The following is a 13,440-nucleotide window of genomic DNA, read 5'->3' as shown; positions in this document are numbered from 1 at the left end:
GCAGGAATGAGCTACTGCTGCTGCTGAGGGTTGCCAACGGGCCTGGAGAAAAATGTCCTCTCCAATTAGCAGAGGTTTAATGTGTGGAAATGGGCAGCTGAAGCTTGTCATAGCATGGAAGCAAACAACATCACTTGGCAAACATCTTCCTATTATGTGTGTCATGTGCCATCAAGTCTGCTTCTGACTTATGGTGACCCGATGAATAAATGACCTCCCAAACGTCCTACCATGAACAGCCTTCCTCAGGTCTTGCAAACGGAGGGCCATGGCGTCCTTGACTGAGTCAACGCATCTCATGTTGGGTCTTCCTCTTTTCCTACTGTCTCCACAGAGACCTGTTGCCAACCCTACAGGGTGTATGTAGCCTGCTCTCTTTTTCCTGGACTGCCAAAAGGGAAAGAAGGCCACTATCCTACCTGTAGCTTTGGACTGGGGTTGCTATTTAGTCAAACTGCAGAGGAATGCGTCATTTCATGGTGGTTAATTAAGGATCATTTCCACCCAATCCCATGCAACACTCAGAGTGTCTCTTGTTCATATCCTGATGGAAGTTCTTCTTGGTAATCTGTGAGACTTTGCTATCATACTACGGGGCACCAGGTCTAGACATAAACTGACCTGAGAGACCAGGCGCTGGTTCTCACTCAGCCAGGTCTCACGCATGGCTGCCTTCCGGTCAAATCGTGCCGCCAGCTGTTCCAGCTTCTCCTGCCGAATCAGTTCGTTGCGCAAGGCCAGCTCTCGCTCATGTTCGGCTTTCTCCAGACGCTCCCAGGCCTGTGGATATGAGGGAATCAACCATTTCCATCTGAAAAATCAGTGCTTGAAGTTCTAAAAGGAGAGGTCGGGGGGGGGGGAGGCAGGGTTTGAGCCTGCTTGGAATCCATATGTTAACGTATATATGGTAGCTTTCAACAGTGAAAGGGGTGGTGGAAACCACTCAGCACAAGCTCAGAGGCACTGCCTGTTTATCATTACATGGCTCAGCCTTGACTTTGGAAATGGATATTTGGGCTGACACTGGGTTAAACTGAACTGATCCCGGGAAGCAGCACAAATCAATCATTAATCATTGTTAGCTAACAGATTCTACTTGGAATTTGCAGGTATTAACTTGACTTGGATGCAACACTTAAGCACGAATTGCTTTTTTAAATTCAGTGTGTTTCTACCCTGCTTTGGCTTAAGATTAAAATCAAAGTGGCTATGTAAAATTACCAGAACTTCCCCTGTGTATGACCCCCCCCCCCAGCAATTTACTCATTTGACATCCCCGAAGATAGTGCCATTCTAGGCTACTACTTGCCTTGCTAGTGCAGATCGCCTTCAGATCTCCCCCAGCTCTGCAGAGGAAATGTTCCCATCCTCCATAGTCACAAACACATATAACACAGTAGCATTTATCCAACTTTAAGGCAGAGGAAGTCCCTATAGCCTAAGGAGCCTTCCGTCCAGCCTGTGGCTCTTCTGTTGGAGGAAGAGCCATTTATACTGGAGGCAGACTCCTTAAGGCTGGAGGAAGACCTCCTACTTTACTCAGTGGAGTGTTGGGACATATGCTGTTATCTCACCTTGTTGATGTCAGAAATTAGCCTTCCCTCTCGGGGCATATAAACCTTCTGGTTGTTGGCTCTCATCTTACTCTGGATAGTGAAAAGCAAAACTTCCAGATTCCCCTTCTCTGTGAACCTGGAAGTTGGTGGGTGGCAATGTGGGTATGAGAGATAGGATAAAGGTCAGTCAGTCAAGAATTTCTAGACATGAGCCCCGTTGTCATTCCCCGCCCACATCATGGAATCCCTGACTCCTAACATTCTAGACCAGGGGTGTCAAACAAGTGGCCCGGGGGCCAGATCAGGCCCCCGGAGGGCTTCTATCAGGCTCGCAGTGGAACTGGCTGTCTTCTGCTTCTTCTTCCAGTTCTGCTGCTGCTGCATCATAGGTTTGCTGCTTCCAGGTACACAACTGAACAGTATACTCAAGATTGCAACACCACAGACATTTTGATGCAATAATTCAGAGCAAGAGGTATCAGTTATCAGACACTGTTAAATAAACAAAATATTGCAAGAGTGCTAATGTTTTAAACATGTTTTTATTTTAAGTAAAAAAACCTTTGCGTTTGTGTCCTTTATAAAGTTTATATCTCCGCTCCCTGGCATAACATTTTATGACACACATGGCCCAGCCCAACAAGGTTCCATTTATGTCAGATATGGCCCTCATAACAAATGAGTTCGACACCCCTGTTCTAGACAGCAGACTGCCCTTAAACTGTGGTCAGGAAAGACAGACTTACTTGGGAGGCTTCTCAACGGTACGGTAGGTGTTAAAGGCCTGCAATTGATTCTGCACTCCGCTCAAGCAATTGGCCAGCTTTCTGTCATTCAGTGTCAGGATGGTCTGCTCAATCCACTGCAGAAGGTCGGAGGCCAGCGTCTCATACTTCTCTATCAGCTTGTCCGCCTCAATGGCATAGTCTAGCACCTGGAGCAGAAGCCTATGTCATTCAGAACATTTGGGATCCTGGGCAAGGAGCTGCTGGCTGAGATGTTTCTGGACACACACACACACACACACAGACAAAAGCCCTTTCCCCTTACATCCGAGTAGCTCTGAACTGCCCAGCTCTGGATAGCACAGTGGGGTTTGAGACAGCAACAGCAAGAAAGAAAATACAAGACAGAAGGCCCAAAGAAGTTGCTGTGGCTGGAGATACCTTAAAATTTGTTGATCTGGGAGAGCCAATGGGGGGAAAGGTGGAGAAGACAAAGCAAGGCATATTGTGCTAGAGCCCATGCCACCGATCTAGGCCCTGAATATTCATTTTGCCTGAAGAAAAGCTTAATGGACCTATAATCATTTGCACACTTTTAAATCACCAGTCATTCCAGTAATACACATCATCTCTCCAACCACCTGCCTCTCTTCCTGTCACCACAACTTGCCCAAGAATTTTTGAATCTAGAGACTTTGTGTCTCTCTCACTCAGCCCTACTGACTCCCCCCCCCATCCCCTGGTTCTGCTGCAAACTTCAGGATACCTTCCCAATCCGCTTCCCTTCCACGGCAAGGGCTTTCATCTTGGAGAAGTAGTGGTAGTAGGTAGCCACGTAAGTAATGATGGACTTCTCATCTGGCTGGTCCACATTTACATCTAGGAAGGAGCATGAGATTATGAGCATCCAAGAACAAAAAGAAGTACTTCGGCCCCGGTCACACTGGAGGATTTGCCCCGCAGGAGGGACGGATCGGGGCACATCAAGCGGGCGCGATCATACCGCAACATCTGGGAAGCGGCGCGCACCCATCCCCGATCTGTCCCTTCCAGCCGAAAACCCGCCGCAAAAAGGTAGCACCAAAAGAGTACTACCTACCTGTTGATGCGCAGCACGGGCTGGCGTCTGATCGCCGACGCGCCCGTCTCCCTGCAGCATACGGAGGCCCTGTAGAACTGTACATGCACACGCATGTGCATCAGGCTCGCCTCGCTCACCCATCTGTGGCTTCCCCCGGCATTTGATTATGCCAGGGAGCAACTGCGCGGTGGCTTGGGGGATCTGTCTGATCCCACCGCCACGCTTTTCTTTTGATGCGGCTCAAAAAAGCTGCACTTCAGCCGCACCTTTTCCCCCAGTGTGACCGGGGCCTTCATCACTCAACAAAGTAATTCAGCTGCGGAATTCTCTGCCAGTGGATGTAGTGATGGCAGCAAGCACAGATGGCTTTAAAAGGGAATTACACATTGTCACAGAGGATTGGTCCATCAATGGCTACTAGTCATGATGTCCAAGGAGAACCTTCACACCCAGAGGCAGTAAAGCTACAAATTGCAGTGCTAGGAGCAATGCTCCCTCTAAGCTGTGGAGTCTTGTGAGCAAAAATTCTACGTTGTGAGCTACTGGCATTAAAGTTGTGAGTGAGCGATTTGGCTGCTGCATAAATGAGTTTGTTCTGGAGCCATCCTTTCTGCGTGAACACTCTAAGCAGGTAACATCAGGGAAGGCCTCAGCATCTATAGCTTCCTCATTGGGCTTTTGGGGCAACTGGTCGCTATAGTGTGAAATGGGATGCTGAACTAGATTTATTTAAATTCGAGTCTAGTAGCACCTTAGAGACCAACAAGCCTTTCAGGGTATACACTTTCGATTGTCAAAGCTTCCTTCGTCTGATGACCAGCCTCTGAAACTAGACTTATCTACTTCATTTATCATCTGCCTTTCTCACTGAGACTCAATGCAAATCATAGAATTAGTTTTTCAATGTAATGAATATATTCAATAAATGATGTGATAAAACTGGATTACACCATTAGGCAATAAACAGTGCAATAAAATGAATCACTGATCTGTTCCAGCGTGACATTTATGTTATTATGTTCTCCTGAAAGGAGAAAGGTCTCTAAAACAAATGGTTGGAAAGTTACTCCTACTTTTTTAGATGGGCATCTGACTTCCACACAAGCCTCAAGGCCCGTATTGAGTCTGGATGGGACAAAGATTTAAAGACTTGCTCTGCACAGGTCATGCTGACCACTCTCTTGGCCTAACAATCACCACAGGATGGTTGTTGCAGTTGCCTTCTATTCACTTGGAAAAGGACTCTGACTTACACTGTTTGGCTCCCCTCATCTTTTATGCAAGGAAAAGGAGGCTGTTCTTCCTGATGTCATGGAATTTAATGTAAATCATGCATGGCATGTAGAATTTACATATATATATATATATTTATAGGCTTTGCTTCATTAGTTAGCATATGTTCGCCTTAATGAGAAATGGCTCATTGAATCTGCTTATGATTCCTGTAACAACTCCAAACAGGAATTTTTCATTCCCATTGTTCTAATGCACTCTTCATGTTCTTGAGAGGTTTCTACAGCAAGCTTGAAGCAGCCCGAATAGTTTCTCATGAACAGCTTTTGTCTGCCAGCATAAATCCCAGGAAACAGAACGCTAACGCTGCAAGTAGCGATCAGTACATTTTCTTCATAGTTTCACCTAAAGAATCACTAGTATGCTCAGAGGTAAATCATGAAATAGACAATTTAGATGGAAACATGGTTTTCACACATACACACACACTCCATATAAGCTCTCCGTGTCTTCCGACATATGAACTTCTCGGATCTGGATTTAGTGACGGTATCTCTCTCTCTCTTTTTTTTTTTTTGCATATTCCTGAGTAAGGAATTTACACTTTGAATTCATTCTTAGATTTAAATTAGACAGATGTGGAATATCATGTATGCTCATTTATCCAGGATTGCTTTAACATATGCCAGTGTGATCTGTGCTTCTCTAATATTCCTGGTTTTTATTCTCTCAAATTTAGTTAGAGTATTTAAAAATATGTTGTCGAAGGCTTTCACGGCCAGAGTTCATTAGTTGCTGTAGATTTCCCAGGTTGTGTGGCCGTGGTCTTGGCGTTGTACAATGCCAAGACCACGGCCACACAACTCGGGAAATCTACAGCAACTAATATTTAAAAATAATCTAACTAGAATTAAAAATCTAACTAGAACTAAAAATAATCTAACTAAAAATTATTTTGAAATATTTTTTAGCTAGAACATTAAGTGCTTACTTGCTGGGAAACAAGGTCTTCACACTGGACCAGAAACAAGTAAACAGACTTCTGATTTTCCCTTTTCATCAGAAGCCAGAGCCCTATAAGTGGCGAGAGCCAGAGGGGGAGCTCTCAGTACTATAACTTAGTGGTTTGTGTACTGCTAAAATTCAATCAAGGAGACCTCTTAAGATGCCATGCAGTTATTATTTTGGTAATACCCCTGTAACAAGTGGCCGCTTAAACCTGCACAGCCGAACCCACCTTCAGGATCCAAGAGCTTGGTCAGACCCAGCTCCTTCTCGGCAATGTTGAAGGCATTCTGGAGGTTATAGTGAGCGTTGCATTTCTTCAGTGTGTCAATGTCTATTAGGTCTGGCCTGTAGGAGGCAGCAAGTTTTTTTTTTTAAAAAAAGATATTAAGAATTGCCCTTCTGGATCAAACCAAAGGGCCACCTAGCCAAGCAGTCTATCCCTGATAGTGGCCCACCAGAGCAGCCTGGAAGCTCACAAACAGAGCACCATCCTTGTTTGTTCCCAGGATCTGTTAATACACAGTGGTATTCTGCCTTTGCACATGGAGGCACTATTTGCAGCTATCACAACCCAGAGCCAATGATGCACTAAGGTACCAGGAATCTATCCAATCCTTTTCACAAGATACTAACGCTCATCACAGCTTTCTGCAGAAACAAACTCCATAGGTCAGTTGTGCACTATGGCATGAAATGCCTTCTTTGGTCTGTCCTGTGGTTTGCTGCCACCAATCAACTTTACTGGATGACCTGTCATGCTTACATCCCTTCCAAAGAGAGAAAATGTGCTGGAAAGTGCCATCAAGTCACAGCCTATTTATGGCGACCCCTGTAGGGTTTTCAGGGCAAGAGACATTCAGGGATGGCTTGTCATTGCCTGCCTCTTCCTAGCAACTCTGGGCTTCTCTGGATGTCTCCCATCCAAGTACCAACCAGGGCAAACCCTGCTTAGCTTCTGAGATCTGATGAGACTGGGCTAGCCTGGGCCATCCAGGTCAGAGATCTGCAACATCACTTATTTTATTTATTTCTTGATCCTGTACCCCGCCCTCCCCGCCAAAGCAGGCTCAGGGCAGCTAACACCATAAAACATGTTGACAATAAATATCACAACCATTTAAAAACAGTTCATAAAACAATTCCATAACATTTCATTACAACAGTTTACAATTAAAGTGCTAGCAATTAAGTTATGGTATCAAGATGGCCTCATAGAGTTGATAGATTCACGTGATAACCAGCTCGATGATCTTTCTCGGTTTTGGTCGGCGAGCGCAGGCTAGTACTAGTGGACCAGGCACCAGGCTTCTGTTGTTGTTAACGATGGTAGTGGTGGTGGCAACTCCTAGTTAAAGGCCTGGTGGAAAAGCTCCGTCTTGCAGGCCCTGCAGAACTGTAAAAGGTCCCGCTGGGCCCTGATCTCTTCCGGGAACTCATTCCACCAGTATGGAGCCACCACCTAAAAGGCTCTCGCTCTGGTCGTAGCTAGCCTGGCATCTTTGGGACCTGGAAGGGCCAATCAATTTTGCGACTCCGACCGAAGTGCTCTCTGGGATGTACATGGGGAAAGGTGGTCCCTCAGGTATGTCGGACCCTGGCAATAAAGGGCTTTAAAGGTAAGAACCAGCACCTTGAAGCAAATCCAGTATGTTATTGGCAGTCAGTTCAATGCCTTCAGGGCAGGCTGGATGTGTTCCCTCATGGGGAGACCATCAGAAGAAGAGAAGAAGAAGAGATTGGATTTATACCCCGCCCTTCACTACCCAAAGGAGTCTCAGAGTGGCTTATCAACAGACACCCTGTGAGGTAGGTGGGGCTGAGAGAACTGCTCTTTCAAGGACAGCTCTGACAAAACTATGGCTTGCCCAAGGTCATCCAGCAGGTGCAAGTGGGGAATCAAACCCAGTTCTCCCAGATTAGAGTCCGCACACTTAATCACTACATCAGGAGCCTAGCCACAGCATTTTGCACTAGCTGCAGCTTCCAGATTTCTGACAAGGGCAGCCCTAAGTAGAGAGCATTACACTAGTCTAGTCTCGAGGTGCCCATTGCATGGATCACTGTTGCTAGGTCGTTGCATTCAAGGAAGGGAACCAACTGACTAATCAGCTGAAGATGGTAAAAGGCCGACTTGGGAGTGGCTGCTACCTGGGCCTCCATTGTTAAGGAGGAATCCAGGAGCACTCCCAGGCTCCTAACCTCCGGCGCTGGCACCAATGGCGCCCCATCGAAGGTCGGGAGTGGGATCCCTACCTCCAGACCACCTCGACTCAAGCACAGGACCTCCGTCTTCATCGGATTCAATTTCAACCGGCTGAGTCTAAGCCAATCAGCCACGGCCTGTAGCGCTTGGTCCAGATCTTCTGGGTTGGAGTCAGACCGGCTGCCCAACATCAGATAGAGTTGAGTGTCATCCGCATACTGGTGACATCTCAGCCCAAACCACCTGGGCAAGGGGGCGTATGTAGATGTTAAATAACATTGGGGACAGCACCGCCCCTTGAGGCACTCCACATTCTAGTGGGTACCCCTGGGAGAGCTGATCCCCTAATGCCACCCTTTGTCCCCGACCATGGGGAAAGGAGACAAGCCATTGCAGGGCAAGCCCCTGTACTCCTATGTCGGCAAGGCGGTGGACCAGTAACTGATGGTCGACTGTGTTGAATGCCACCGACAGGTCCAACAACAACAGTACCGCCGCCCCAGCCCGATCCAGGTGCCTCCGAAGATCATCTGTGAGGGCGACCAGTGCTGTCTCGGTCCCATGTCCTGGGCGAAAACCGGACTGGAAGGGATCTAAAATTTATTTAGTATCAAAGCAGTGCTGAGTGCTGACCCCTCCCCAGAAGAGCTGACATGAGAAAGACAAGGCAGAGACGTGCTTGTGTCCCAGGGACAAAGGGGAGGTAAAACGCTTGCATGGAGACAAAGTGAGGAGCAAGCTAAAAATGGCAGGGAGCAGCTAGAGGCGTCAAAAGGAGGGCATCTGCCCAAGCCTCTCTTGCTGTTCATATTGGGCATGAAAGGGTTAAAGAACCCTTTGCCAGTCCTGTAGCCCTTTCACCTGGGTGTTCCCATCGTCTGAAGCCCACTCCCCTCAACAAGTTGTTACCATCTCTTTACTTGACCGCCCCCCCCCGACTGACCTGTGTTTGTGGACGATGGCGTTGAAAGCCAGGCCGTCCCTCCAGCTGGTGGTGAAGTTGTGGACATTCACATTGGGGTACCTGTAATATGGGATCAGAAGAGAGGCCCTCTCCTTATCTATTTTACACATTTCAGATTTTTTTAACCTGCCACGTCACAAGGGCTCGTTCAGGCAACAACCATTAAAAAAGAAAATTAACCCCAGCAAAATCAATACTAACCCATATTTTATACATAGAGATGTTAACCCACAAAAAGGGCTTAGCGGCAGTCTCTTTGCAAAAGTCAGCCCAAACACTAAGGTTCTAAGGAAGCTGCCTTACACAAATTCGTACCCTCGGTCCATCGAGGTCAGTATTGTCAGCTCAGGCGGGCAGAGGCTCTCTAGGGTCTCAGGCAGAGAAAGATCATCTCCTGCATGGATCTTTTAACTGAAGGTTCCAGAGATTGAACTTGGGACCTTCTGCATGTAAGGCAGATGCTCTGCCACTGAGCCACAGCCCCTCCCTGAAAATGCCCAGCATGATTGGCCTGAGCCTCTGAGCACATGTGGAGTGTCACTCTTAGCTTCCTTTTCTCTCTTTCTTTACAGTTTCTAGCAGTGTGAAGAGCAGGACAAAAAGAACCCCAGTGAGGGCTCCAATTCCTGCCCTTTAACCCACAAGGTTGCGTTCCTCCAGGTGTTCTCTTACCCAGCTGTTTTCATCTGACACCAAAGCAGCAAGGCATCCTTGGCCGATTTCTTCTCTTTGTTGTCCTCTGTTTCCACGCTAATGTCCTGGATCTGTGGGGGAGGAGAGTACAGCTAAGCGTGGGCAGGACAGCAAGTCCTCCAAAACAGTCCGCTAGAATCCCACAAGTAGCTCAGATTTTCTCGGGGGTGAGTTTCAATGGTGTTCTTTTGTATTTTCTTATGTTTTTAATTTCTGGAATTGTAAACCACCTTGGTTCACAACAGAATGGAGGGTGCAAGTATTTTAATAAACGAATGAATAAATTCTGTGCTGATAAGAGCTGAACACGAAGGCCTGTCTAACTCATGCTCCTTTGCATCACCTCTCGTTTTGCATAATTTGTTCTGGCCTTGCTAGTCGAGGGACAGGCAACAACACAATGGTTATAATTCCAGATGGGTAGCTGAAGTAGTTTGCGGCAGTAACATAAAAGAGGAATCCAGATAAAAGATAACAAAATTTATTCTAGCATAAACTTCTGTGAATCATAAAACTCCACTGCAACTGATGAAATAAGCTCTGATTCACCAAAAGGTTATGCTGGAATAAATTTTGTTAAGTATTTAAGGTACGACTGTCTTATTTTAACACCACAGGTCTTATTCATCCATTTTTAAGGCACATCTTTGCAGGAAGAAAGTCCGGATACTTGCTCTTTTTTCTTTTTTTAAATGAAAGATGACTCTGAAGAATCTGAATTCTACATGTGCTCTCACAATCTGTGCTGCTTCTGTGCACACACACAGAGACCTGAGCGTGGGCTACAGGCCATCTGGATTTGTTTGCGAAAGACAAGAAAGGAAGGAGGAGAGGGAAGCAGGGCATCATTGTACCTGGAAACGGAGAATGATGGTCCAGATGAGGCCCAGCGTGAGGCGGTGGTTGCCATCGACGATGTCGTGGGAGCCCATGTTCTCCAGGTGGACGCGCTGCTCCTTCAAAAACTGCAGGGCCTTATCCACGTTCTCCAGGCAGTGTATGCGCATCCGGCCTTTGGTTGGTTTGGGCTAGTGAAAGAGAAGAGTCAGGACTTAATCTTGACCAGGGTTCAACCTCAGAACTCTAACCTGAACTGCCTGAAATGCTCCTGAGTACATATACAGAATGCATTTCCCAGGGCACCTCGTACATAAAATCATTCAGTCAGAGTGGGAACCCCAGCACTCGTCTTTTATAGAAATTAATCACATCAGACCTCAGAAGCTAAGCAGGGTAAGCCCTGGTTAGTACTTGGATGGGAGACCAACAAGAAGTCAGGCAATGGCAAACCACCTCTCTTCGTCTCATGCCTTGAAAACTCTACAGGGTTGCCAAAGTTGGCTGCAACTTGCACTTTACAGGGGTCATTTAGTAGAAAAAGAGGTGCAGGAGCACATTATCATAACTTATTAGCATAACTTATTTGCATATGCCACGCCCCCTGACATTACCGGAAGTGTATCAGAAGCCAACCCCCCCCACCCAGGCTCCACTGGAGTGTTTTGGATTGCTAGCTATTGGGGGGGGGGGGAGACATGCAAATCTGTCCTCACAAAGGAGGGAGAGCTTGTACCTGAATAAAACTTGGTCTTAAAGGTGCCACTGGACTGTTTTGGATTGCTAGCTATTGGGGGGGGGATGCGCAGATCTGCACTCACAGAGGAGGGAGAGCTTGTACCTGAAGGCAGGCCAGGGGGCTCTGCAACTTACCAGGCTGCTTCTTGCTCCTCATGGCCCAACTGAGGGCTGCTGGGAGCAGGGGGCGGGGCTTGTTACATGTGCCCACCCTCTGGGCTCCTTACTGCCAGAGCTCCGCTCCTGTGCGCTCCCTCAGGAAATGACCCCTGGCACTTTACACCATCAATGATTTTGGTAGCATCTTTGGTAGTAGTGTTCTCAAACTGCCTCTTAATAGGTGCCATTAAGACGACCCTTGTTCCTACATGACACGTGGGGAGACTTAGGTTGAGAGAAAAATCATTTGCTGATCCAGTGAGTCACTGGCAAAGTCTCACAGGCAAGACTCTCTACATTATGGACCACACCTTCTCTGCCTACAAATGGCTTGCCTCTCCTTTTCTCCTTTGTTCCCTGTTCTTGGGCAGGTACTTCCAACACCTCCCCTTTTACACACTCTCTCTCTCACACACACACACACACACACTGAGTCCTATCTTTCTGGATACACTTGGCATGCTGAGGATTATTAACATGCATGCCAGACCCATGCCAGCCAAGAAGTTGGTCAGACTTGTAACGGAACTCCCTTCCTACAGCATATTCCCAGACAGACAGCCGGAAGGGCTTGTCTGCATGTCATTGAGGTTAAAAAAACCTGGAGGGAGGGGAGGGGCAGTTAAGGCACAGAGGGCTCTGCCCTTGAGAAGAATTTCTACTCTACCTGCAAACAACACATCCCATGGCTGGAAGGGTGGAGTCATCCCAGGAGGGGATCTAGTGAGGCAACTGGAGAGAAAAAAACGGCAGCCTAGGCCTTGAAGCTGACAACTCTGGGGCCAGAATGGGGAGTCGGGAGCTGGGAAAAGGTGTGTAGGCTGGGAGACTGAGGGGACGGCATGAGGAATGATCCGTCACCCTTGCAACATCTCAGCTTGCACAAAGACATCTGGGCAAGGAACTGGGAACTGCATGTCTCAGGTGGCACATACATTTTCTAGATAAATACATTTCCTAAATAGCAGCTCTGCACTCTGGATGCAAAGCCCAGTGATCTAAGGCACTGGTCAGCAGCCAAGCAGCCAGCAGCTAGATCCTGCACCTTCAAACAAGAGGCAAGTTGGCCCAGCTAGGGTTGAAGAAGAGAAGGTTTTTATACCCTGCTTTTCCCTACTGTAAATAGTCTCTAAGTGGCTTACAACCACCTTCCCGTCCTCTCCCCACAGCAGTGAGGCAGGTGCGGCTGAGAGAGTTCTGAGAGAGCTGTGACTGGCCCAAGGTCACCCAACAGGCTTCACGTGGAGGAGTAGGGAATCAAACCCAGTTCTCCATATTAGAAACCGCCACTCTTAACCACTACACCACACTAGCTTTCATTGGTTGCCAACTGTGCATTGGGAAAGAAGTCTTGGAGATTTTGGGAGTGGAGTTTGGGGAAGTGTTAAATCCAGCGCTTAACAAATAGTCGGAGAGTGATTTCAGCAAAACTCAAGTTTAATCTTCAACACAAACACTTCTCCAACACGGTACAACATCTGATAGCCTGAACAGCTTGTCCATAGTAGCTGCTCGGTATTTAAACATTTCCCGGCTAATGTAGCCACACCTACTATACAGATAACAACCAATGCGGTTGAGCGTATAAGGACCAATCACTTTCGTTCCCGCTTACAGCTTGCTTGAACGTGATTGGACACATTTGTCTTGGGCTTGAATCCCTGCCCAAGACGAAGCTTAACATTGCTTCCTAATGAGATGTTTTACATTACATCTAATGCATTCATGGCAGCTTCTGAATACATTACAGGAAGGCAGGGTCTGAGGAGGAAAGGGACCTCACTGGGGCATCATGCCATAAAATTCTCCCCTCTGAAGCAGCCATTTTGTCCAGGGGAAGTGTTCTCTGTCTTCTGGAGATCAGCTGTAATTCCAGGACATCTCCAGGTCCCACCTGGAGGCTGGCAACCCTATGGTCCACCTGCCCACTATTCTGCTCTCCTTTGGAACAACAGTCTCCCATTTGCTGAACAATTCTGCCGTCGCAAGTCTGGAAATGCTTGAAGATTATTAGTTGGTGAATGTAGTCGTTTAAAAGGCTTGGGTGCCACCATTCAGGTTCGCAGGACAGGTAGTAACAATAATATAAAACAAGCCTCTGTGAAACAGACCATCGTTCCCACACACACACGCACTGTTGTGCCAAAGATGACAGCCATGTCACACCAAGGCTCGCAACTCCCCAAAGAGAGTCAGGACGGTGACACAGAGGCTGCACCAGAGCTGAGATTAGACCCAGCAAT

General features: G+C 47.4%; 1 protein-coding gene across 1 annotated transcript in view; it reads right to left on the bottom strand.

Annotated features, from left to right (window-relative positions):
- The window catches only part of SPTBN2 (spectrin beta, non-erythrocytic 2), a 78,798-nt gene that overhangs the window by 44,089 nt on the left and 21,269 nt on the right, over nt 1-13,440 (bottom strand). The window contains exons 3-10 of the mRNA XM_015411947.1: nt 10,318-10,491; nt 9,443-9,534; nt 8,750-8,830; nt 5,833-5,948; nt 3,048-3,160; nt 2,303-2,490; nt 1,575-1,692; nt 622-780 (exon numbers count right to left, since the gene is read on the bottom strand). Of these exons, the coding sequence (XP_015267433.1) occupies nt 622-780; nt 1,575-1,692; nt 2,303-2,490; nt 3,048-3,160; nt 5,833-5,948; nt 8,750-8,830; nt 9,443-9,534; nt 10,318-10,491 (1,041 nt within the window). The remainder of the gene's footprint in view (nt 1-621; nt 781-1,574; nt 1,693-2,302; nt 2,491-3,047; nt 3,161-5,832; nt 5,949-8,749; nt 8,831-9,442; nt 9,535-10,317; nt 10,492-13,440) is intronic.

The sequence above is a fragment of the Gekko japonicus genome, unplaced genomic scaffold (genome assembly GCF_001447785.1).
Source record: "Gekko japonicus isolate JY-2015 unplaced genomic scaffold, Gekko_japonicus_V1.1 scaffold563, whole genome shotgun sequence".
Taxonomy (NCBI): domain Eukaryota; kingdom Metazoa; phylum Chordata; class Lepidosauria; order Squamata; family Gekkonidae; genus Gekko; species Gekko japonicus.
Note: the sequence above shows the minus strand (reverse complement) of the source record. Positions and strands in the feature narration are given on the sequence as shown.